General features: G+C 50.9%; 1 protein-coding gene across 1 annotated transcript; it reads right to left on the bottom strand.

Moving 5' to 3' along the window:
* Positions 1–85: 85 nt before the first annotated feature.
* On the bottom strand, positions 86–25,862 carry PTPN23 (protein tyrosine phosphatase non-receptor type 23). Its single transcript, XM_041761770.1, has 25 exons — positions 25,376–25,862; positions 17,834–17,908; positions 8,812–8,939; positions 8,472–8,548; positions 7,749–7,798; positions 7,454–7,585; positions 7,117–7,197; positions 6,884–7,015; positions 6,749–6,796; positions 6,288–6,344; positions 6,139–6,197; positions 5,921–6,000; positions 5,691–5,805; positions 5,532–5,597; positions 5,021–5,166; positions 4,444–4,755; positions 4,203–4,357; positions 3,956–4,107; positions 3,688–3,867; positions 1,808–3,596; positions 1,529–1,713; positions 1,339–1,443; positions 1,115–1,253; positions 887–1,000; positions 86–800 (listed from the first exon to the last, which is right to left on the bottom strand). Exons 1-25 carry the CDS (start codon positions 25,457–25,459, stop codon positions 321–323), a joined length of 4,941 nt encoding a protein of 1,646 aa, XP_041617704.1. The 5' UTR covers positions 25,460–25,862; the 3' UTR covers positions 86–320.

Genomic DNA, 25,862 nt, shown 5'->3' with positions numbered 1-25,862 from the left:
GGCTCACTAAGGCACCATGGTTCAGGCGGTGCTACCAAGGCCCAGGCTCCCTCGCTTGAGGCAATGGGCAGACACTGGCCACAGAACAGGTTGATTACTTTAATAGCAAAGAGCTGAAAAATGTCAGGTCCCACAAAGGAGAGAACCTGACCCAAGGCCCGCAAGGCATCTCCACCCCACAGGGGTGCGGGCTGGGCCAGGCATGGCTGAAGGCAGCAGGAATGGGAGTAAGAGACCAGGCCCGCTGGAGAGGCCCTGCTAGGGTGGGCAGACCGGCGGGGGAGATGATGTAGTGTAAGGACCAGGCAGGCAAAGCCTCTTCAGGTCTTGTTGAGCGTCCAGAGCGGATCCAGAAGGCTGAGAGGGTCATCAGCAGGCCGGGCAGCCCGTAGGCCCTGCCCATTATGGGCCTGCAGAAAGTTCTGCTTACTCATGCGCTGCTTCCCTCGCAAGGAGCTGTCCAGAGAGAAGGCCTCTGGAGTTAGGGAGGCCAACAGCTCCAAGGAGGAGGAGGGGGGCCCCACGCTGGGGGCTTCAGGTACTGGCTGTTCCTCCTCAGGCTGTGGGGCTTCCGGCAGAGGTGAAGGGAGAGGGGGTGGGGAGGAGGATGGGAGCTGGGCGGACTCTGGGAGGCTGGCTGGTGGCAAGCCTGGGGGCTCTACAGGGCCTGGGAGGCTGGTAGCCGGGGAATCCAGGCCCCCGGGAGGCCGGATGCTGAGTTTGGCGATGGTAGCCTGGATGGAGCTAATGGGCACGTCCCCGCCGAGGACCAGATCCTGGGAGTCCTGAGGAAGGTGATTCTGGGAAGACAGAAATGGGTGTACATGAGTCCACCAGGCTGTGGCTGTGCCCCCTTGCCCTCCCGCAAGCCCCAAGGGCTCCCTACCTTCTGACTGACGCTTGTGCCGGCTGACGATCTGCCTGGAGGGGGCATGCCATGGCGCTGCAAGACCTGCTCCACGTGTCTCACCACCGCCTCGTGGCAGAACCGCAAGTGCAGCTGGAGAGGGCCCTCGGTTTGGTCAACAGCACAGGGCCTCCTTGCCCTAGGGTTGAGGGTGTCCCCCCTGCACCCCCCCCAGCCCCAGACCCAACCGTCCAGCCCGCCCCTCACTTTCTCCTGCAGCATGTGCTTCCTCTGCTGCCGCATGCGCCGCACCAGCCGAGGCAGCTCAGGGATCCCGTTCCCGGCCTCCACCTCCTGCACCGCCGCATAGAGCAGTGCAAAGGCTCCCGTGCGGCCCACCCCAGAGCTGCGGTGGGAAGGCGAGGTGTCAGCTGGGCCAAGGGTCCCCCCTCAGACACCCCCCCACCCTCACCCACCAGCCTGGGCCCCACCTGCAGTGCACGACGACTGGTGTGTGCAGGGGCCGCTGATGTAGGCAGTGTGCGTGCACCTCCTGGATGAAGCGCAGCAAGTTGCCAGGGCTGTCCGGCAGGCCCCTGCAGGGTGCAGGCCAGAGGGCCATGAGCAGGGCCAGATAGATACCCTTACCCACCACCCACACACCGGGGGCAGCAGACGCACAACTCAGGCCAGGTGGGGAAGTGAAGGTGCACAAGTGAGCGCTTGAGGCTCTGGTCCCGGAACTGCAGACTCAGCACCCGCTCCACATGGGTCTCGGTGGCACGGACGCTGCTCAGTGCCACACTCAGGGCACCGTGTACCATGGGCTGTCCCCGCTCAGCAGGGAAGTAACGTGCCACCTTTTGCTAAGGGACAGACAAGGAAGGTGGTGAGGTCTGCTCTTCTTCTGGGTCCCCTCCTGGGCACCCCCTCCCCTGTCCTCCTTGCCCACCCCCTCACCTTCTCCATCTCAGCCTCTGACACCAGCATGACAATGACGGACACCTTCTGCTCGTGCACCATGAGCCAGAAGTCGGCAGCAGTACCGGGCAGTGGGGCCTGGGTGGCCACCAAGGGCGGGCAGTAGGGCGAGAGCCCCTCCACGCGGCTGGCGTTGATGTAGTCGTCCTTGCCCGAGCGCAGCACCACGCGGTTACTATCGTAGGGCATGACGTCCTGGTGCCGGTTCTTCAGCGAGTAGCAGCGGGCGATAGCAATGGAGCGGCCACGGGCGTCATGTTCCTGTGCGTCCTGCAGCTCCCGCCACATAGCGTCCAGTGCCCCAGTGTCCCCCAGCTGGCCTCGAAAGGCCTCCAGCTCCCGCTGCAACTGCTGCAGCCTCTCAGGGCGCTCATAGGGGTCCCTCTCAATCAGCCGCAGGGCCTGTGGCCGGCGGCCCTCGGCCGCATCCACCTTTGTGGGCTGCAGCAGGGGCTGCCCACCCCCAGGAGGCTGTGTACCCCCGTGCTGACTCTCCGGGCTGGAGGATAGCAGGTCTGCAGCTGCAGGGCCCCGGCGCACACATGGGGGCGGCTCTGCTGCAGGGGCCCGAGGCGGCACTGGGCCGGGCCCTGGTGACGGGGCAGGTGAAGGCACTGGGTGGGGGGTAGGGGTGGGCTGGCCGGCAGGTGAAGGGCCTCTAATGGAGAGCGGGGTAGCCTGAGGGCCCAGGGGCCTAGGGGCCGGGGCAGGACCATACGCCAGGGTGGGATGGGGAGACGGAGGTGGCCCGGGGCTAGGGAAGGGCAGAGCCCCTGAGTGGGGGGGCAGTGCCCCCGAGTGGGGGGGCAGAGGGTCCTGAGAGGGGCCTGGGTAGAGAGGGGTGTGCAGAGGCGGTGTGGGCTGTCCCAGGACACTAGGCTGAGGGGCAAAAGGGTAGGGGGGTTGTGGGGGCACCCGCCCCTGAGCCTGAGGTGGGAAGAGGTTCGGATGCTGGAGCGGAAGGGGCTGCTGGGGGGGCTGGGGTGTGAATGCCACTCCTGTGGGATGGGGCTGGGGCCCAACCCTGGGGGCCGGAAAAGCTGGGGGAATCCCAGGAGCAAAGTGGTGCTGGGCAGGGGGAGCTGTGAGGGGCGGCTTGGCCCCCATAGGGTAGGTGTAGGGTGTGGGCAGCAGCTGTGGCTGTGGTGGGGGCACTGGGAAGCAGGGCTGGGGTGGAGCGGGGCTGGGGTTTGGCCGTGGAGCAGTGTGGCTGGAGATGGGGGCCTGGACACTATCCACAGTGGTCGTGGCTGGCCGAACCCCCAGGGCCATCTCGGGGCCTGAGAACTGGGGAGGAGGGGCAGAGGGCAGACCTGCAACTGGCGGGGGTGGTCCTACCCCCCCATAGGGACTGCTTACCACACCGTGCTGTGGGGACGACCGGGGCACAAGGCCCAACTCTGGAGTGTAGGCAGGGGCAGGGTAGAGAGCAGGACCAGGGGCCAGGACCACAGCAGGGGGGCCTGGGGCCTGAGGGGGCCTGGGCTGCAAGCCCTGGGTGGGGCCTGAGTAGGCACCTGGAGGTAAGGGGCCTGAAAGATAGTGGGGTCCTGGGCCCGCAGAGCTGGGGAAGGGGCTAGGAGGAAAACGGAGGACGGCAGCAGCGGCCAAGTAGGTGTCAGGTGGCCGGGGAGCAGCCACCATTTCAGGGGGCAGGCTGCGCAGCTCCTCAGGCAGGTCTCCGGTCTCCAGCACCTCGCCCTCCTCCCTCCGGGGCAGCAGTGGCTTTGGGGCTGTGGGCCGAGGGGGTGGCTTCTTCTTCAGCTCCCTACAGAAGACCAGGAAGGAGCAGAGAGTGGAGCAGGGCCCCCACCAGCCGAGCTAGGGCTGGGCTGCAGCTGCCCCGAGGCCACACCCACCTGTCCAGGAGCTGCTGGCGGGCAGCCTCGCGGGCCTGGCAGGTGGACTGGGCCCGTTCCAGGAGAGCAGCCACCTTGCTCTCCAGGTCCGCATAGAAGTCCTTGCCCTCCTGCGACTTCTTCATCAGGTCCTCATAGGCTTCGTAGGAGGCCACCAGGGTCTGGAGTGTGGAGTTCCACCTGGCAGGCAGAAGGGCCAGCAGGAGGTGAGTGGCCGGGCCAAGCTCCAGGTGGGAGTCTGGGCTGGAGCACAGGGCCAGACACTGACTTTTGGTCCAGTTCACTGAGCACCCGCCGCACAGCTGCATACTGCACGTTGGCCTCCGTCAGCGCCCTCAGGACATTGTCCTGGGCCGCCAGGTTCTGCTCCAGGTATACCCTCAGCTGGTCGTACTTCTTCAGCTGCTCCTCAAACAGCTTCTGCGGGGGTGGGGGGTGGAGAGCAGATACTCAGGGCCTCACTACTTCGGGGTGGATCCCAGAGTCAGAGACTGTCCCTGGCCCACCAATCCCACCTTCATCTCTGAGTGGTCCGTAGTAACCAGGGAGGCCGTGATATCATCCTTCTGGATCAGCTCACGCAGCTGCTGCTCCAGGGACACACGCTGGTCCCGCATCTCCTGCACCTTGGCCAGGATGCGCTTCAGGTTCTGCAGCACAGCCTTGTCCTCTGGGTGCAGCAGGGGTGGGTGAGACCCAAGGCCACAGCTCCACATCCCTTCTCAGGGGCATGGGATGGGGGGTGGGGTGGCTCACCAGGGGTGAGAGCTGGCGTGGGCAGAGCAGCCCGGACCTGGTCCAGTGGCCCGCTGAGCAGGCGCAGATTGCCGACGTGCAGATTCATGGCACGGTGCAGCTCACTGTTGGTGAATGAGGCCTTCTCGTGGACCTCCATGTACTTAGCCCAGTCGCGCCTCACCTCAGCCAGCTCTGCCTTGGAGCCTGCCAGGCTGGCCCCAGCCTGCCCCAAGGCCTCCTGCAACTTCTGCTCAAGCAGCTCGTCCTCCTCCAGCAGCTCCCGGATGTCCTTCAGGGAGGCCTCCACATCCGTGAACACACCTGACAGCACTGGAGAGGGTTTGTGGAAGGGGAACAGCTCCTGATGCAGGCACACCAGGCACCCAACCTGCGCCCGTCCCCGGGGAGACAGAACCACCCCCATGATCAAGGGCTTGTGTGTGGCCCCAGACTTGCCGAGCAGGACAGATGCACGGTGCAGGGATCTACAGAGGCATGAGGGCGGGTGCTGGCACCTCCTCTGTCCTTAGGAACAGGGTCCATGGAGAAGGCCACCACAGAGGACTCCACTCACTTGCTTCTCCCCCTTGCTCACCTTGCATGGACTGGACAAGGTTCCTGACGGTGTCTGGCCGGACACTGAGAGCTGCACACTTCTCCATAAGCTGGGGTGGGATGTGGCTGTACGCATCAAGGTTGTCCACAGTCTCAGGGTCCAACTGCATTGAATCCATGAACTGACTGCAGGGGGGTTAGAACCAGGTGGGCACCAACCCAACTCCTCCCTCCCTCACCACTGAAACTAAGTCTGAGGTCCTAGCAGAGGCAGATCAGCCTCTTGACCTCCACCAACAGAGTCTGGCCTGGCCCACAGAATACACCCAGGGCACTGCTAAAAACAACAGGCCACAGGAACATCGCCCTCCCACGCCAAGTGACTGCCCCCTATAAATCTAGCACCCAAGACCATGAGCCGGAAAGGCTGAGCTAGGAAACCTGGTACAAGAAGACATTTGCTATTCCTCTCCCTGTACAAGCAGCACTGGGGACCCCGCAGAGGTCTGCTGTGTACCTCCCACGCCTCCCACCTCCAGCCCTGAACTCACTCCAGGACCTCATTCTTGTCCTCAATCTTGGCCATCATCTCCCGAAGCAGCTTGGCCTTCTCCTCACTGCCAAAGTGACAAAGGAGTTGCTGGAAACCTGAGTCTTGAGACATCCCAACCCCATCTGTGCTAAGACCAGAGCTAGCCATTCCCACCCACCTGTACAGTGATGAGGCTTCATGAGCAGCCATGGGTACCAGTTTGGCAAAGATGTCAGGGCCCGTAACAGCTGGGTCTGTGGGGTTCACTGGTAAGGGCTTCACCAAGGGGGCACCTGGGAGGGAGAGTAACAACTGTAGAAACCAGGCCCACACAAGCCTCGGGTCTGCCTCTGTTCTATACTCCCATCTTCACCCCTTCCCAATCCTCGGCCCCCCTCAGCTCCAGACCTTTTACAGGCTGAAGGGTGTCCAGTGCTGGGACAGCCTCATGGTAGATGAAGTCATTGTCCTTTTTGGCAGAATTGTACCTGGGGTCAGAAAGGGAAGTGGAAAGTCCAGCAATCAGGCCACTGCTCTCAGGTAGTGGCTTCCTCCCAACAATGCAGAGGGCCAAGACCCTTCCCAACAGGAAGGAACCAAGGCCATCCCCAGCTCCACAGACTCACTTGCCCCCAATGACGTCCATTGCAAAGCGCAATGCATCTTGCACAGTGTCAGGCTGGCCCTGTAGGACAGAGATGGGAGGGGACTCAACACCAATCAAAGCCAGAGTGAGGACAACCCTCAGACCCACCAGACTCTTCTTCAGCTTTACCTTGGCCAACTTGATGGCTTCATTGAGCTTGTCCAGGGCACTCTGGAAGTACGCGACCTGTGGGGAGCAACAAGCAGAGCCTGGTCCATCCTTCCCTCCTTATGCCACCCCATTAAGCCCTGCCTGGCTATGAGGTGACCCACTAGACCAGAAGCTGAGGAAGGAGCCAGGCACCAGCCCAGCCAAGAGCACACAGCCCACTCCACCTTACAGCTACGCCTCCCACCAGGAGTCCCCACTGGCGGGGAGCCTATTATACCTCTGCAGTTCCCTAGGGATGAGGGTAAAGCAGATGGAACAACACAAAAGAAAACACCAGGCCTGCAGTCAGGGGGTGGCCAAGCATGTGGGGGTGAGGGACGGTGAGGAGAGCCTCCTCTATGCTATAGAGAAGGGACCCCTCTAGCACCTCGTGAAAAGGCTGGAAACAGTCGAATCCTTCCCTGCCATGGCTCACTCACCCGCTCACCGAACTTCTGCTGCTCCTCAGCTTGCTTTCCCATGTGCAGCTGGCAAGAAAGAAGAGAGGCCACAACTTATTCCCCAAGCTGTGGACACCCCAGCCCACCCCACCCCAGCGGTCACAGTGCTCGCACATGAGCCACAGCTGCAAAGTAGTAGATCTTCATCTGGACAAGCTTCTTCCAGTCCTTCTGGATCCGGCCCAGCAGTGAGGCGGTGTCGGGGTTCTCCAAGGCCCGGCATGCTTCCTTGTAGTAATCCACCACCTGGGAACCAGGAGGGGGTCAGGAGTGGGGATCAGGAGTAAACTAAAGGCCTATTCTCACAGTCCCTTGGGGGCCATGCCACCATCTACCCCTGCCCCTACCTGTGCACTGATGCGGGCCACCAGAAAGCTCTTCCTGTTGTCCAACATTGACTTCTCCAGAAGGCACTCCTGAGCCTGGCCCTGGGTGGACAAATGCAGGTGCAGTCATTCATTCACCCAGAGATCTCACCCTCCCCATCGGACCAATGGAGATACCCTGCCCTGTCCTCTCCTAGCCTTCCTACTCCAAGAAACACTGCCCTACTCTGATCCACCTGGGGCTTAAAAATTCAAAGCCAAGGCCCCACTGTTATGTGCACGGGGCCTGGTCCAGACTCCAGTGCCAGCTTCCCCCTCCCTTGCAGTGAACTGGGCCCCAACAAGGGCACTGCCTCACCAGCATGAGGTTGACATTGAGAGTGAGGATCTGGCGGCTCATGTCAACGCTGTAGGCATGAGGGAAGTGCTCACGCAGGTAGGCGAAGGCGCCTGCTGCACACTGGAAGTGAGTACAGGAGACCTTCATGCCCTGGGAGGGGAGAGGAGGAGGATGGCCAGAGGCAGAGCCAGAGAGTTGCCCAGGTCCACTCCCACGGGACAGGATGTAAACTCTGGAGCTCTGGAGATGAAGAACACTCAGCACCTCTCCCTGTTATGTCCTATGTCCCACCCATTGCCCCACCTCTCCTCACCTCCTCAGACACTCGCTTGTCCATGGCCCCCAACATGGAGTGCAGCGCCCCTGGGAAGTCAGAGGACACAATGTCAGAACTACCCTGGGGCTGCTCTCAGGTTGCCCCACGCCTTTGTTGAGCATAAGGCAGGAGGGGCAGTGCTGTCACTCGTGATCAGGGAGCTGGTCCAAGGACACCCAGAAGGAAAAACTCACAAGTCCAGCCCAAGCCCCTCTGCCTTGCTCTACACCAGGCAGATGTGGGAGTGGAGGAAGGAAGAACTTCCATACATAGCACCCAGCCTACAGGTCCAGTCTTGAAGCCCCAGGGATGCCTATATAGGACTCGGGCTCCCCAGGATTCTCCCTTGAGCCACACTGAGGCTAAGTCATCAGGGTTGATAACAGGGTTAGTTGAGGCCAGCTTTGTTCTCCTGACTGGTGCAGCCCAAAGCCATAAGCGGGGGTCAGAGTGTCCGGTCAAACAGAGGTCACCACTCCTGGCCAGAGTACACAGCAGCAACACCACATGGTGGCCAGCCCAGCGGAGCTCCTCCCCAGCATGGTGGCTCCCCTTGGCCCATAAAAGAGGTGCTGGCAGAGCTATGAGGAAGGCAGTGAAGGGGTCAGAACCCAGGGGTCCTCTGCCCATGAACCCACCGCCTTTGTGACCTGCTGAGCTGAGATCCTGGGTTGGCAGGGCTGGGAGATAGGACCATGGGGAAAGTGGTAGGCAGCTCACCAAGGTTGTAGAGAATGCAGGCCTGCTCATACTTGATATCCTCATGGGCCACAGACTTGCCAGAGAAGATCTCAGTCCTGCAGACATGCCACCCACATCATCTTAAGGAAAGGAGCCAGCTAGGGCCTTGAGGCCAGGTGAAGGGACCAGCCACCCCAGTGCAGGTCAGAGGGATACCTAAGGAGACCAACCACACCAAGCCACTCCCCATCCTCTGCAGCGAGGAAGAAGGGAGGGGAGGGGAGGGAAGGAAGGGCTTGGGACATCTCCATCACCCAAACACCCTGGGCTGCCCCAGGCACCCTTCAGGCTCCCCCCAGCCCTGCCTGCCAGCTCTCACCAAGTGACAGGAACAGCAGCCTCCTGGCCTGAGCCCATGGGGACCCGACTCTGCAGGTAGTGGAGCTGGCCTAGGTACTTGCGGAGGACACTGCAGCCCTCAAAGTCCCGTGGGACACGGACAGCATTCTGGAGGGTGGATGGGAGAAGCAGGCCTGCCATCACTTGGGGTAGAGTACAGGCAGGTCTGTCTGCCCATAGATCCCCAAGAAAGAAATCTGCATCTGAGCTAGGCAACTGCACACTCCAAGGGATCCAGAGACAGCCCACAGCTATGCCTGCAGCTGTTCAACAACCACCCCACCAGCCAGGGCTGGCTGATTCAGTCCCACTTCTCCTGAAGGCAGTTTTATAACATGCATTAAAAATGTTCATGTACTTGATCCTGACCCACAGTTCTGTATCTAAAACATACAGTAAAATACACCCAGAAAAGCAAATGCTTGGTGAGCATACAAGGATATTTATCACAGTATATTATTAACAGGGTCAAATACTGGATGCCACCAAAATTTCCATTAAACAGGACTGTTTAAATAATGTCAAGACTACCCACAAAAGAAAATACCCCTATAGCCACAAGGACCCAAGATGAGAGTATTATGTTTAAATGTTCATGATATATTTATTGAGTCAAAAAAAAAAGGTAACAGACGAGCAGTATGATTTCATTTATGTGAAATCGTATAGAAACTGATAGCCAACTAGATACATACACAAGATTCTAGGGTATACACCAAAATGTTAAGTGATTACCACTGGGTAGGTAACAGGGTTTAAGTAACTTATCCTATTCTATATACACATGTAGAGACATATATTTCTTTGTATTGCTTATTCTTCATATTAAACACTTTCACCTTTTTCCTATTATTTTATCATTTAAATCCAATTAACATACAGTATATTATTAGTTTCAGAGGTAGAGTTCAGAGATTCATCAGTTGCATATAACACCCAGTGCTTATTACATCACGTGTTCCCAACACTCAGTTACCCCATCCCCCTTGATCCTCCCCCACTTTTTAAAAAAAATATTTTTAATTAATTTAAATATTTTATTTATTTATTCATGAGAATACACACACACACACAGAGGCAGAGACACAGGCAGAGGGAGTAGCAGGCTCCATGCAGGGAGCCTGACACGGGACTTGATCCCGGGTCTCCATGATCACGCCCTGGGCTGAAGGCGGCGCTAAACCGCTGAGCCACCTGGGCTGCCCCCACTTTCACTTTTTATTAAAAACAATAAAGCTCTTCCCATTTTGGGGAAATAAATCAAAGCAGATGAACCCCGTGCTCAAACAAACAGAAGAGCAGACAACCTACTCTCCAAGAAACACAAAACAAAGGGACAGGCTAGCAGCACTGTGAACACTCTCCCCCACCTGCTGGAGAGAATCAGAGTATCCCCCCACACACACTCCCAGAAGACTTTAGCAGCCAGGGGGCCCAGCAGAGAGCTGGCCAGCACTGGCTAGAAGAAACCCTTCTTGGAGGATACCACCCCCCAGAGCTGGGCTCAAAGGCCCTGCCAGGGATGCTCTCAGAAGAACAACAGGGCAGGGCTAGCCAGCACCAGTTGCACTCAGCAGCATTCCCTAGGGCCTGTCTCTTCTCTGAACAGGAATGTAAGCTCCCTCAGGAAGCAGCCTCCAGAGGGCCCAGAGCAAAGATGAGGCCCACAGCCACGTAAACTGCTAAGGTGTGACCCTCAGACCAGGACTTCTGGAATCAGAGTCACTACCCCCTCCCCATCTTTCTCTGCCATAATCAGATACCACCTAGAGTTAACATTTTCCTTTAGGCTGAGCCATTTTTCCAAGTGGAGCCACATCCTAAGCAGTCACCTCTTTGCAACAACAGGGTTGATGTTATAGTTACATTTTTTTTTTTAATACTAAAGCCTATACAAAAAGATTAAAACAAAAGATTTGTCTTTGTACTTCTTTGGGAAACAATGAAAGCAGCCCTCTCTCTAAGCCACACAACTCCACTGGCACTTTTTTTTTTTTTAATATTTTATTCATTCATTCATTCATGAGAGATACAGAGAAAGAGGCAGACACAGGAAGAGGAGCAGGCTCCCTGTGGGGAGCCTGATGAGGAACTCTATTCCAGGACACTGGGATCAGGCCCTGAGCCAAAGGCAGATGCTCAACCACTGAGCCACCCAGGCACCCCTCCACTGGCACTTTTAATCCAGCCAGGAACTCCCCTCGTCCAGTCCCACCTGCCCTGTTCTCTAATACCTGCACGTGGAGAAGCTGAAGCGAGCAGGAGGGTCGGTAAGGAAGCTCTGAGACCATGCCACTCCTACCATTCCCAGCAAGCCCCTCACCATGCCTGCCAGCTTTATGCTCTATAAATCAAGAATTTACCTCAGAGTTGCACCTGGAAGGTGTTCTTAGAGACAACTCTTCCAGCCTCTGCTTTACCGATGAGGAAACAGACCAGATTGTGAGAAGAGCCTACAGCTCCCCAAGATGTATCCAGCTTCCATTTCCAGAGGGCACCTGCATGGCTCAGTTGGTTAAGCATCGGATTCTTCGTTTCAGCTCAGATCATGATCTCGGGGTCATAGGATTGAGCCCTGCATGAGGTTCCATGCTCAGTGCAGAGGCAGCTTGAGATTCCCCCCTGTCCTTCCCCCATCTCAAGCTCCTTTTGCTCCTGCCCCCCAATGTGCACATGCTTTCTCTCTCCCTCTACCTCACTCCCTGCTAATAAATAAATACATCTTAAAAAAAAAAAAAAAAAAGATCTGCAAGGGGACTCATGTGCAGCTTCCTTAATTGCAGCCTTTCACTGTTGAAACTTGAGTAAATTTTTCAAAAATAAAATAAGCAAACTGGCACTTGGCCTTGATACCACTGTTTCCAAAATGCTGTAGGCAGGAGAACAACTTCTTGCTTGAGAATTGCACCTACATCAAATCTAGATCTGGGGAAGCCTGAGTGGCTTAGCAGTTGATTGTCTGCCTTTGGCTCAGGGCGTGATCCCAGAGTCCCGGGATCAAGTCCCACATCAGGCTCCCTGATGGAGCCTGCTTCTCCCTCTGCCTCTTTCTCTGTGTCTTTCATGAATGAATAAATAAAACCTTAAAAAAAAATCTTCTAGATCTGGTTCCCATACTTGGTGCTCCATAACTGTGTCTTCGATGAACCACCATATGGATGGTTGGGACCACACCACAGAAGGCTGAGGGAGGCATTTAGTAAGTCCTATGGAAGCATGAAGGCCTTACCCAAGACTGCCTAATGAAACCACCACTCCAGCATCATGCTTCCTGGATCCCTCATGAAGCCTCTCGTTCACTGGGCATCCTTTTTTTTTTTCCCCTAACCCTCAGAATTTGGTTCCTCTGTCCTCTTCCCTGCTACTGGAAGCTTAGCCCACTGCCAGTGGTGCCACACCAGTGCCACTGTGCTCAAAGAATCTTATTTAGAATGTCACATAACAGGCAGCCCGGGTGGCTCAGTGGTTTAGTGCTGCCTCTGGCCCAGGGTGTGATCCTGGAGACCCGGAATCGAGTCCCATGTCAGGCTCCCTGCATGAAGCCTGATTCTCCCTCTGTCTGTGTCTCTGCACCTCTCTCTGTCTCTCATGAATAAATAAATAAAATCTTAAAAAAAAAGAAAAAGAATGTCACATAACAAAGAACTTCGCTTTCTTCACTGTTGGATCTCAGTACCTAGAACAGTACCTGAAATTAAGAAAACGTTCAACAAATGTTTGCTAATGGAATAAATAAAAAGCATGACTGGAAGTCCGGTATATAAATAGGACAGATAAAGAGCTCCTCTTAGTTCTCTATTGGGTGCTCAAGCTTTGCCCCCAGCAAGAGCTGAGCTGAAATCATTCAGTTTTATGTCATTCTTATTCAAAAACTGGGAAAAATGCTTTCTTCATATTAATTACAGAAACACCATTTGGTTATTGGTCATTGTTTATTGCTAAGGAACAAGGGTTAAGAAAGGTTAGAAACATAGTAAAATTTAAGCAAATACTGTAACAATTAAAATAATTTAGTCTATAGTGTTTTGGCAATGTTATTTTAACTTCTCGCTTTTTAAATAAAAATGAAATGTGTAAAATCACAATGACTGTCTGTGGGAATGACTGTCTTGTTCTTTATATTTCTCTTATTTTCAAAGCTTTCTATAGTTTTTATGATCTGTTAATAATCAGAACACCAAATGAGCAAATGTGCAGACACCCCTGCCCCTATGAGACAGACATGAGCTGCTAAGAGCCACTGCTACGGGCCACTGCACCCCCAAATGCAGAAACAAGCCCTCAGACACAGGGTACAGCAGCCAGCACTGTGCTCAAAGCTGATACCTCAACACCAGAAACAAGTCATTTTCACAATTATTAGCAATGCTCTGGAAATGCCTAATTCCAAGAAAATAAGGAGTACAACCACTAGAAAGAAAGCAAAATCATTATGTGTTTATGCTATGACTCAAGTACTTGGAAAACCCAAGAAAGTGAACTCAAGGGATCCCTGGGTGGCGCAGCGGTTTGGCGCCTGCCTTTGGCCCAGGGTGCGATCCTGGAGACCCGGGATCGAATCCCACGTCGGGCTCCCGGTGCATGGGGCCTGCTTCTCCCTCTGCCTGTGTCTGTGCCTCTCTCTATCTCTCTGTGTGACTATCATAAATAAATTTTTAAAAAATAATAAAAATAAAAATAAAAATAAATAAGAAAAAGAAAGTGAACTCAAATACTATCAGAAAGAAAACAATTAAATTGCTCAGGGTGCCTGACTGGGTTAGTCGGATAAGCATGCAACTCTTGATCTCAGAGTTTATGAGCTGAAGCCCCATGGTGGATGTAGAGATTAATTAAAAATAAAAAACAAAAAACAAAATATATTGCTCAGTTGCTTTTTTCTACTGTAAGAAGTGGAAAATATAAAAGAAGAAGGGGGAGGAATATTCAATAATAGCAACAATCAAAAAAAAGTCCGGAAATAAACTCAACAAGTTATGTGTAAAACCTACATGAAGAAAACTTTACTGAGGAACCCGGGGGGGTAAAAACGAAACAAAATAAAAAGCCCTTGTAAGTTTCCATCAGTGCTCTTGGGTGACCATGTGCATTGTCAATGAGCAGTAATATTCTGAAAGGAATCTTTTTTTTTCTGAGATCTTAAAAGGGGCCTTAAAAAATTTGGTAAACTACATTGTAAATAGATGTACTGCCATCTAGACTTTGTTGTTCCATGTCTAGAGCACGGGCAAAGTAATATAATTCTTCAGGGCTCTCGGATTTTCAGAATGGTAAATGAGTACTGGCTATAACTTACAGTCACAAGCTGCACTAGCCCCCAACAAGAGAGTCAGCCTATCCTTTGAAGCTTTGAAGCCAGGCATTGACTTATCCTCTCTACCTGTGAAAGTTCTAGATGGCATCTTCTTCCAACAGAAGGCTGTTTTGTCTCCACTGAAAATCTGTTGTTTAGTGTAGCCACTTTCATGAATTATCTTCCGGATCTCTCCATCAGCACTTGGTGCTTCACCTTGCACTTTTATGTTACGAAGATGGCTTCTTTTCTTAAACCTCGTAATCCGGGCAGCCCGGGTGGCTCAGCGGTTTAGCACCGCCTTCGGCCCAGGGCCTGATCCTGGAAACCCGGGATTGAGTCCCACGTTGGGCTCCCTGCATGGAGCCTGCTTCTCCTTTGGCCTGTGTCTCTGCCTCTCTCTCTTTCTCTTTCTCTCTCTCATGAATAAATAAGTAAAATCTTAAAAAAAAAAAAAAAAAAAAAAAACATAACCCAACTTCTGCTAGCTTGAAACTTTCCTTCTGCAGCTTCCTCAACCTCTCTGGGCCTTCATATAATTGAAGAGAGTAAGGGCCTTGCTCTGGACTAGGTTTTGGCTTAAGGGACTGTTGTGGCTGCTTTGATCTTCTATGCACACCACTCAAACTTTCTCCTCATCAGCCATTGCTGATGTGGTTTTATTATCATTCATGTGCTCACTGGAGTAACACTTTTAATTTCCTTCAAGAACTTTTCCTTTGCAGAGCAGCCCAGGTGGCTCAGCAGTTTAGCGTCACCTTCAGCCCAGGGCGTGATCCTGGAGGCCCGGGATCGAGTCCCACGTCGGGCTCCCTGCATGGAGCCTGCTTCTCCCTCGGCCTGTGTCTCTGCCTCTCTAATGAATAAATAAAATTTAAAAAAAAAAAAAAAAAAAGAACTTCTCCTTTGCATTCACAACCTGACTAACTGGTGCAAGAGGCCTACCTTTCAGCCTACCTTGGCTTTCCACCTGTCTTCCTCACTAAACTTAATCATTTCCAGCTTCTGATTTATTTTTTTTTTAAGATTTTATTTATTCATGAGAGACAGAGAGAAAGAGAGAGGCAGAGACACAGGCAGAGGGAAAAGCAGGCTCCATGCAGGGAGCCCGATGTGGGACTCAATCTCAGAGGACGCCAGGATCACGCTCTGGGCAAAAGGCAGACACTCAACCACTAAGCCACCCAGGCGTCCCTAGCTTCTGATTTAAGATGAGAATGTGAGACTCTTCCTTTCACTGGAACACTTAGAGGCTGTTGCGAGGTTATTGATTGCCCTAATATCAATACTGTTGTGTCTCAGGAAACAGGGAAACCCAAGGAGAGAGAAAGGGGAACAGTGGATTGATTGAGCAGTCAAAACACACCGAACATTTACCCATTAAGCTCTTGGTCTTTTTTTTTTTTTTTAAAGATTTTATTTATTTATTAATGAGAGACACAGAGAGAGAGAGAGAGAGAGAGAGAGGCAGAGACACAGGCAGAGGGAGAAGCAGGCTCCATACAGGGAGCCCAATGTGGGACTCGATCCCGGGTCTCCAGGATCACGCCCTGGGCCGAAGGCGGCGCTAAACCCCTGAACCACCCGGGCTGCCCCAAGCTCTCGGTCTTTTTTTTTTTTTTAAGATTTATTTATTTATGATAGACAGAGAGAGAGAGAGAGAGAGGCAGAGACACAGGCAGAGGGAGAAGCAGGCTCCATGCCAGGAGCCCCACGCAGGACTTGATGCCGGGACTCCGGGACCGCGCCCTGGGCCAAAGGCAGGCGCCAAACCGCTGAGCCACCCAGGGATCCCCAAGCTCTCGGTCTTATACAGGGTGTGCAGTGCCCCAAAACAATTGCAACAGTAACCTCAAAAATCACTGATCACATATCACCCTCACAAATACAATAATGAAAAAGTTTGTTAAAAAAAAAAAAAAAAAGTTTGTAATATTGTGAGAATTACCAAAATGTGACATAGAGACACAAAGTGAACAAGTACTATCGGGAAAATGCACCAACAGATTTGCTCCATGCAAGACAGCCCAATCCTTCAATCTGTAAAAAACACAGTATATCTAGAGGCTCCTGGCTGGATCAGTTGGTGGAGCATGTGACTCTTGATCTTGACGTTGTGGGTTCAAGCCCCACAGTGGGTGCAGAGATTACTTAAAAATAAAATCTTCAAGAACGCACACACACAGTATCTGTCAAGTGCAATAAAGCAAAGCGCAATACAAGGTATGCCTATACCACTCTAATAGAAAAATGGACAAAAGATATTGGCAAGCCCTAAAAGAAGATATGTAACAAACACATTAACAATTGTGAAACTGGGATCCCTGGGTGGCGCAGCAGTTTGGCGCCTGCCTTTGGCCCAGGGTGCGATCCTGGAGACCTGGGATCGAATCCCACGTCGGGCTCCCGGTGCATGGAGCCTGCTTCTCCCTCTGCCTATGTCTCTGCCTCTCTCTCTCTCTCTCTCTCTCTGTGTGTGTGACTATCATAAATAAATTAAAAAAAACAAAACAAAACAAAAAAACAATTGTGAAACCTTATTATTAGCCAAATAACTGAAAATTAAAATTAAATACCCTTTTCACCTACCAGATTGCCAGAACTGAAAAGTAACAGCATGAATAAGCATGTACCATGCTGGAGGTGGAAACGAAAGCCAGTGCATCCTGTTCACCCACTAATTCCTACAGAAACAATCCCATAAATGCCCCAAGTATGCACAGACATGGATTATACTTACAATGGTGAAAACTGAAATAACCTAATGTTCAATGAGACCAGATGGATTAAATCACAGTGCAATGTAACGATCACAAGACATGAAAAATACTACTGTTCTATGTTCATTGATAAAGAAACAAATCTACAATGCATTATATGAAAACACATGGGACGACTGGGTGGCTCAGCAGTTGAGCACCTGCCTTTGGCCTAGGGCGTGATCCTGGAGTCCCAGGATCGAGTTCCACATCGGGCTCCCTGCATGGAGCCTGCTTCTCCCTCTGCCTGTATCTCTGCCTCTCTGTCTGTGTCTCTCATGAATAAATAAAATCTTTAAATAAATAAATAAATAAATAAATAAATAAATAAATAAATAAAGCAAGCAAGCAAGCAAGCAAGCAAGCAAGCACAGACTACATAAGCTCTACAGGCAGTGTAGGATCCTATTGTGTTTTTATATAGTATACACAGCTGACACTTGAACAGTGTGGGTTAAAGGGTGCTGACCCCCATGTCAAAAATCTACTATAATTTTTGACTTCCCAAAAACTTAACTACTAATAGCCTACTGTTGACCAGAGCCCCACTGGAAACACAGTCAATTAACACACATTTTGTATGTTATATACATTATATATTGTATTCTTATAATAAAGTAAGCTAGAGAAAAGGAAATATTAAAGAAATCATAAAGAAAATACATGTAAAGCCTGTACGATACAAAACCTGCATATAAGCGAACCCACACAGTTCAAATCCCTGTTGTTCAAGGATTGATTATATAAAAATTATAAAATATATACAAAAATGTGAGAAGGATTTTTTAAAAACTGTCTTTTTTTTTTAAGCATTTTCAAATTTTTTTTACCATTAACTTTGCTGCTCTTAAAGAGGAAAAAATATTAAATTAACAACAGTTTCAGGTGGTTTCTTTACCTCCTTACCAAGCAGTCCTGTTTACAAGTGCATAAAAATACTATCCTCCTACCTGTCTGAGCAACTCCAGCTTCTTCAGTTCCTCATTGTAGGCTTCTGGGTTCTCTCCATAATTTTTTAGGACAAACTAGAAAGAAAAAGAGAAAGAGAAAACAACTTAGACCATGAATGCAGAACACTCCCCTGCTCTCACTCCTGCCCTGAGTCCTTGGCAGTCACCAGTCTAGATCCACAATCATGAGCCTATCTCCCGGACCACTATGAACTCTACCTCAAAGATGGAGCAGCACTAAGATGCCTCTACCTTTGAGCAAAATAGAAAATAATGCTGGGTGACTTTAGGTGGACACCCTGACTGGTCTTCATCATGCTGCAGCCCTCTCTGTGAAGTCCAGGACTCTGGCAGCTCAGGAAGCAGGGGAACTTAGCTGGCTGAAAAGGGATCCTACTGAACATCCCAATAGGCCACAAATTCAAGCCTCCCTCAAGGACTAGACCTTACTGTGTTCTGGGATTACAACCATAATCCTAATCCAACCACAAACATAGGCAAGAGATACCAAACAAGAGTGGGAGTGCGAAGCCTTCTTTGCCAGCTCTCCAGGCTACGATATGGCAACACAGAATAAATAATTTACATCTTCCTCACCTTGAAGAAAGGCCTGCAGGTGTGTGTTGGGAATAATCAAGATAGAAGGAAAAGTCAGTGCCCACATCAGATAGGGGACTGGCATGCCTGGCCACAACAGCACTCACCACCTCAGGAGCAGACTCTCTCAAAAATGAGCAAACTCATCAGTCTGGAGGCACAGCTTGCATCAAAAGACCCCTTGTTCACCTAAGGTCAACAGACTAAGGCAGCTGGAACCACCCCTGTTATGGTTCCTATTGGCTGATTTAGCAATCTAGGGGGAGCCAGATATACCCATTCCACAACCACAAAGGGCAGTGATGCCCACCTCTTCTGCTGGTTTTACCTCCTGCAAATCCCGTGTGTCCATGAGCCCTCTTCTCTATCCTGTTGCCACCCCTTTAAATGTGCCCCTTACCTAGAGGCCAGAGATCTCTTTCTAGCAAACTTCACTGTCACTCCTAACTTCAAAGCCTTCTGAAACACACACACACACCGGGGGAAAAAATAAACCCAAACACTTTTCTCAGGTTAGTGAGATTATGAGAAATGAGTTGCAATCTAAAGAGAAAAATTATAATCTGAAAAGGATGTGCAACAATGGCTCTCCAAAGTCTCCAATCTCTCCTATGCACAGAGTTCCTGGCCCTTCACAACCAGCTCCCAATTGCCTTCAAGGACTGTCTTCAAGTGACTCCTGGGGACGCCAAGCCAACAGTCCTGTGGAACTGCTGCTTTCAGGTCTCAATGCTTGCCCACATGTTGTCCCCTCTCCAATATTAACTCAGCTGAGGAACGCCTGGGTGGCTCAGCGATGGAGTGTCGTCGGCCTTCAGCTCAGGGCATAATCCCGGGGTCCCAGGATCGAGTCCCGCACTGGGTTCCCTACGGGAAACCTGCTTCTCCCTCTGCCTATGTCTCTGCTTCTCTCTGTGTCTCTCATGAATAAAAAAAAAAAAAAAGGGACTCAGCTGAAATGTCAATCCCTTAAACTTTAACTGCTGCTCTCTCTACATTCTAAACATGCCTTCACCAGACTGTGCCTGGCACCGTGGCAGGGTCATGCCAGTGACACCCCTCTAACCCGCACCAAACAATGAGTGCATTGGGAATGGTAGGAGCCTTATCAGATGTGTCAGATGCTCTGCAAATGGTGGCACTTACAGGAAATTCAGAGAATGGGTGAACAAACTGAAAATACTAAAAGGAGACACTCAAGAATATTCAAAAGCTGGGACTTCTGCTCAACAGTTAACCCAGTCTCTGAAAAGAATCAATGTCATGGTGGTGGTGGGGTAAACAGGAGACCAGTCTAGATTTTAAAATATTAAAGAAAGAGAACTAAATTCAATATGAGAACCTTGACTGAATCCAAATTTGAGGAAGAAAAAGTCATAAAAAATATTTTTTTTTGGGGGGGACGCCTGAGTGGCTCAGTGGTTGGGTGCCTGCCTTCAGGTCAGGGCATGATTCTGGAGTCCCGGGATCTAGTCCCACATCGGGCTCCCTGTGTGGAGCCTGCTTCTCCCTCTGCCTATGTCTCTGCCTCTCTCTTTCTGTCTCTCATGAATAAACAAATACAATCTTTGGGGGAAAAGAAATTGGGGGGAGGGACACCTGACTGGCTTGAGTAGAACATGTGACTCTTGATCTCAGAGTTATAAGTCTGAGCCCCACATTGGGTGTAGAGATGACTTAAAAATAAAATTTTTAAAAAAATGAAAAAAAATCTTTAAAAAATGCTTTGGGGACAATAGGTGAAGTTTTAACATATAGTAGAAAATTTCTGTGGATTTTCTTATGTGTGATGATAATATGGTTACACAGGAGAATGTCCTTAGTCTTACAATGTGCTGAGATGTGTACAACTTACTTTCAAAGGTTCACAAGATACATACACATGCACGTAAGCACATACATACACAAAGACACAGAGAACACACAAATATGGTGAAACATAATTATCAAAAATAGGTAGAGAGAATTTTATTATTATTATTTATTAAATTTATTATTCTTTCAACTTTTCTGTACGTTGGAAATGTGGAAAACAAATATTTAAGAGTTGCTGAAGAATTAAACGGTACCTGAAAAAGACTTTCCCCTATATCCATAGTTCTTAGCCTTTTTCTGAGTCCTTTGAGACTACAAAAGCCATAAAAGAAATCTCCCTAGAAATATTCAACTATGCACAAACCCAAAAATGTGCACACAATTTTAGTTCACAGACACTCTGAAGCCCATTCCTTAGGCAGGTCCATGGAAACACACATAAAACTAAGTCCCACATACAGGACTGTTAATAAATACAATATATACTTTGCTACTGAATTTCAAATGAGATTAATTTTATTAGGACGCCTGAGTGGCTCAGTGGTTGAGCATCTGACTTTGGCTCAGGGTGTGATCCCAGAGTCCCGGGATCAAGTCCCACCCTTGATGTCAGCAAGCCTAAAACCAAATTACAGCCCTACCGCACAGAGGAAGAGAACAGACCTTCGTCCCTGCCTAGCCTAACCCCTATTCCACATCTCATCTAAACAATATCAGCAAGGACAACTCATGTTACATCTCCCAGTGGGTGCTAGAACTAGACTAGGTCATTCAACCAACACTTGTAAAGCATTCTCCACATACAGATATTTATTACTTCCCGAGTAAAGGGAAGAATCTGGAGTGAAATGGATACAGGTTTTTGGTGTATAAGACTAAAGTCAGAGAAGAATGAACTAGACAATGCATGTCATTTGTTCCTAAAGTCATCCTGTGTAAAACATAAGTAGGCAAACAGGTTTGGTAACTCTAAATCTGTGATAAGAGAAAAGACAGGTCACCCAACACCAGAGGTAACTGGCAATGTCCCTTGCTCCTCACTGCTGAGGAGGCAGGTCCCCTTTTAGGCCTCCAGTTGTCTCATAATCTTTTCTGTGTATGTTGCAAGTGATTCAAAGGAGTCAGCAGCTATCCTATGAGAAACACGGAAGGGGGGGTAATTCCACAAACCTAAAAACCAGACTCTCCCTACATGTGAATAAGAGGAACCGTAACAAGAGGTAAGAAGAGTGTGCACTCTGTGGTACAGACAAGCTGAGTGCTAAGACCTGTCTGAATTTGGAGTGTTGTTCAATAGCCAGGCAGCTGGGGAGGTATGGTTCAACCAGAGTAATGAACAAGAGAAAAGGAATTCCAGTAAGGACCAGAGCAAGAGCAATGATCAGATGTGGAAGGAAAAGAGGCTGACAGTTCCTAGAGGAGAGGCCTGAGGGAATGAATTAGAGAGAGGCAGGCTGAAGCAGTTTCTTTGGAGGAACCTGGTGGGAAACGGAAGATTTAGAGATCAATCCAGCCAGAGTGGGAGTGGGGGAAAGGCCAAGGAGCCACTCAGATGGCAGGGTGGCTACCACATGATACATCTTCCCTTGAGGATGGGTTACCATGTGGATCATTAAAAGATAAGCTCCCTGAAAGCAACAATTTTTATCATTACACACAGCCCTGAATTCTCAGGGTTTGGCACATACAGTCACTCAATAAACACTTGCTCAATGAATGAATCAGAGATGATGTTAACACCTAAGTCCAAGTCAGTTTGATTTATGCTCCAGTGCAGTTGATTAGGGGAAGGTGTTTGGCACCAGAAGAGAAAACAACTTCAAATACCAACACTTGTCACCAAATCACTCAATGATGAAAAGTACAAATCAGCCTTCATCAGTTTCCAGTGAGTCAGCAATCTGGGCTCAGGTAAGAAAGTGCAGGGACGGGATGATGGTGGCTTAGCAGTTGAGAACCTGCCTTCAGCTCAGGGCGTGATCCTGGGGTCCCGGGATCAAGTCCCACATCGGGTTCCCTGCGTGCAGCCTGCTTCTCCCTCTGTGTCTCTCATTAATAAATAAATAAAATCTTAAGAAAAAAAAAAAAAGGAAGTGCAGGAACAGCAGCATTTTTCCACTAAAAAATTACATGGGCCGCGGTATTCAACCCAAAACATGGCACTGCAGTTCAAAGTTCAAAACCAGCTTGCTGTTCTCCTGGCTCTTATTTTACATTATTTCATAATTGAAGGCATGTCCATCAGCAGCAAAAAACAATACTAATCATTATTAAAGGTCTTTCAACAGCCCAGGCCTTACAATGAAACAAACCCTTTCAGCTATCTGGAAAACTTCAATTCATCCTGCAAAGGCTATTCATCCCACCAAGGCTTCTCTGATGGCCCCTCCTTAGGCTGGTACTTCTGTACCCTACACATATTCTTCCACTGATATTGCCATTTAATTTTTAAGTTTCCTCTACTAAACTGAACTCCATGAAAGAAAAACAAACAGAATTGTCTGTTATTCATCTGTATTACCAATACAGATGGGTTCAACAGGGTGACCTCAACAGAATCAATTTTTACCCCAGTATCCTAACTTAAATTCTCTCAGCTCCAAATCATTGGTGAAGGTTCCCATGGTTAAGAGAAAGGATAGAAGAGGACAAGGGCAGAGCAAGGGCTCAAGGGCTGGGGAAGAGTCCAGGTCAGGAAGAGTTCCCAGGTTGCAGTGGCTTCTGCAGTCTCCTGTAGGAAGAGCTCCAGGGTACCCTGAGGGAGTTGGCCATTTGCAAGCCCAGCCTACCCACAGGTTGTTAGTCCTTTTCAATGGATTCATGCAAATACATGCCACAATCATGGCGGTATCTTCCCCAATCCCCAGGAGGAAACACAGAAAAAGAGCTGAAGTCTAGGAAATGAATAGTTTCTTCAGCATTTAATACCACCTCAGGCTAAACGGCTAATTAGCAACTACTTTCATGGAGACTCAGGAAGGCTTCCAGGGAAGTCATTACTCACATAAAACCATGTTGGTTAGGTAAGAGTAACCAGAATATCAAAGGCTAAGTTTTTTGGTTTTTTTTTAAGATTTTATTTATTTATCCATGAGATACACAGAAGGAGAGAGACAGAGAGAGAGAGAGAGAGGCAGAGGGAGAAGCAGGCTCCGTGCAGGGAGCCTGACGTGGGACTTGATCCCAGGTCTCCAGGATCAGGCCCTGGGCTGAAGGCGGCGCTAAACCGCTGAGCCACCAGGGCTGCCCTCAAAGGCTAAGTTTAAACAAAAATATCTCCTAGGATTTTTTCTGGGCTGAGATTTTATCCACTGGATTTCCATAAATTTATGGTCACCATGACTAAATTCTCTCTCAAATGTCCTTATTTGAGCAATATTTTCCTGAATGCCAACTGTGTAGAGAGGACCCCGCTAGGCTTCGAGGAGCAGGGAGATGCCTCTCAGGTCACTAAGAATTGAATAGGAGTTAAAACATAGCACACATACTAACACCAGAAAAAGAATGGAAAAAAGGATTCAGAGAAGGGGAAGTTTAACCCAAATCAAAGAATTAAAGAACACTTTTGGAAGAGAAAGAACTTAAACTGGACCTTGAAAGATGGAGACAATCAACCTATGAGATTAAAGAAGGGCCCCATGCCCATCCCACACGACAAAGAATAGGGCACTTCTGGGTGGGAGGATTCCACAACCAAAGGCATAGAAGAGCAAATATACAGAGAATGTTAAGAGAACAGCAAATGGCTGACTGTGAACAGAACCTATATCAGAAATACATAGATCAAGGGGATGCCTGGGTGGCTCAGCCGGTTGAGGGTCTGCCTTCCGCGTGGGTCATGATCTCGAGGCCCTGGCATCCAGCCCCTCATCCGGCTCCCTGATCAGGGAGTAGTCTGCTTCTCCCTCTCACTCTGCCCCTCCCCCTGCTTGTGGTCTCTAGTTCACCTGGTCTCTCAAATAAATAAATAAAATCTTAAAAAAAAAAAAAAACACAGATCAAACATACAGTGGGCCTTCAAAAACTACGGAAAGAGCTGTGGTTGGTCGGGGAGAACTCTAAATGGATTAGAGCTGAATTAGAAAACAAAGTTTTGTTATGTTTCAGGAAAACTCATCTAACTGTACTTGTATGAAAGAGCAGATGGCTAGAAGGCCAAAGTCTGGGGAAGAGGTAACAAAACTCTTAAGTTTTAGATGAATCCAATTTCCTGTCTTTCTAAACTACTAAAATCACGAGGATGCCAACCTGTAACGACCTGGTTGTTCCTGTTTACTTCTGCTCTGACCCAATGCTCTTAGGTGGCCCTCCCCAAGGCTGAAGTCTCAGAGGGCACCCGATGCTCATTCAACACACCTGGCCCCTTCTCTGTACCAGCCCCACCTGATCTCACAACACAGGTCCCCTGCCTCCATCACCACCAAACCTGCCTGGGTCTCCTCCGTCCAACTGAAGGTCCAAACACGACTGCTAAGGTTTCTCCAGGAGCTACAACGCTGTCTACCCCCTCCTGGCAATTAAGAAAAGCAGTAACTCTCCCAAAAAAATGACAAGGAATTGTATCTTTTGGTCTTAAGGGGGCTCCCGAATATGGTTCTTCTTAAGAGTCCAGAGGGAACTGCACCAAGTGTCAGAGAGACCCCAATCGCAGAGGTCAGGCATTCCTCTGGCTCCCGCCTCAACACACACACACGCTGAGCCATCCCAGGCGCTCGTCCCAGGCAGGTCCTGGAACGACAGACAGCGCACGCAGGGCACAGTTCAGAGCAGACGGCCAGGGCCGCCCACCTCTCCCCGCGAGGCGGTCCCGGCGTGGAGGAGGGGCGGGGCAGAACCAGGTCCCGAGCGTCACACGGAGGAAGTGCGGTGCCTCGGTGGGAACCGTGGATGGCCCGGAGCAGAAGTCGGGAAGCAGGTTTCGACGGGCTGCGGGTGGTAGCCCCGAGCGGGCGAGGAGGGGACAGGAATGTCTGCGGGGGGGGGGGGGGGCGCGGGCTGAGGAAATCCAGCGGAGGCCCCTCCCGGCCTCACCCGACCCTGCGACCAGGGCCTAGGGAGATGATGGACGCGCAGGGGGCGTCACGCGCTGGCAGACGGCGCTCCGCGGGAGAGATGGGGGGAAGGACTTACTTTCTTCACGGCCGGCTGGAAGAGGAAGTCTCCGGCCTCCTTCAGGTCCAGCCAGATCATGGGCATGCGGGGCACGGCCTCCATGGCGGCTGGCGCCCGCCGGCCACCCGACCGCTCCCCTAGCTGCCCTAGCTGCTGCCTCAGCCGCGCGCCCCGCCCCTCCGCGCCGGAAGCCGCTCGTCACGCGGCGATGAAAATTGCACGCAGGGCCTCCTGGGAGATGCAGTCCCCGCCCGCGCAGCCTTGCGGGGTAACCGCTGCGGCCGTTGCGCATGCTCAGTCTCCTCCGCAGGAAGGGCGTGGAGGGCGACTCTCCAGCGCCCGGAGAAAGGGTTTCTGGGAGTGATAGTTTTCCTGCACGTAGCTGCGAAGCCGGCGCGAGCTGGTTTTCCTTTCCCGGCCGGCCGGGGGGACCTGCGGGCCTGCCTTCCGCCTCGCCTCGGCGCTCCTATCTCGTGGGAAGGGCGTTAGAGAACTCACCCAGAAG

The sequence above is a fragment of the Vulpes lagopus genome, chromosome 7 (genome assembly GCF_018345385.1).
Source record: "Vulpes lagopus strain Blue_001 chromosome 7, ASM1834538v1, whole genome shotgun sequence".
Taxonomy (NCBI): domain Eukaryota; kingdom Metazoa; phylum Chordata; class Mammalia; order Carnivora; family Canidae; genus Vulpes; species Vulpes lagopus.
Note: the sequence above shows the minus strand (reverse complement) of the source record. Positions and strands in the feature narration are given on the sequence as shown.

Excerpts from the sequence above, each read along its gene's own strand:
- PTPN23 (XM_041761770.1), bottom strand. The coding sequence starts at position 25,459 with ATGGAGGCCGTGCCCCGCATGCCCATGATCTGGCTGGACCTGAAGGAG. Across the intron at positions 4,358-4,443 it reads CACGCCAGCTCTCACCCCTG|AGGACAAGGCTGTGCTGCAG; the intron begins GTGAGCCACCCC and ends TGCTGCACCCAG. Across the intron at positions 1,444-1,528 it reads TTCCCCACCTGGCCTGAGTT|GGGCCTGCCGGACAGCCCTG; the intron begins GTGCGTCTGCTG and ends TGCACCCTGCAG.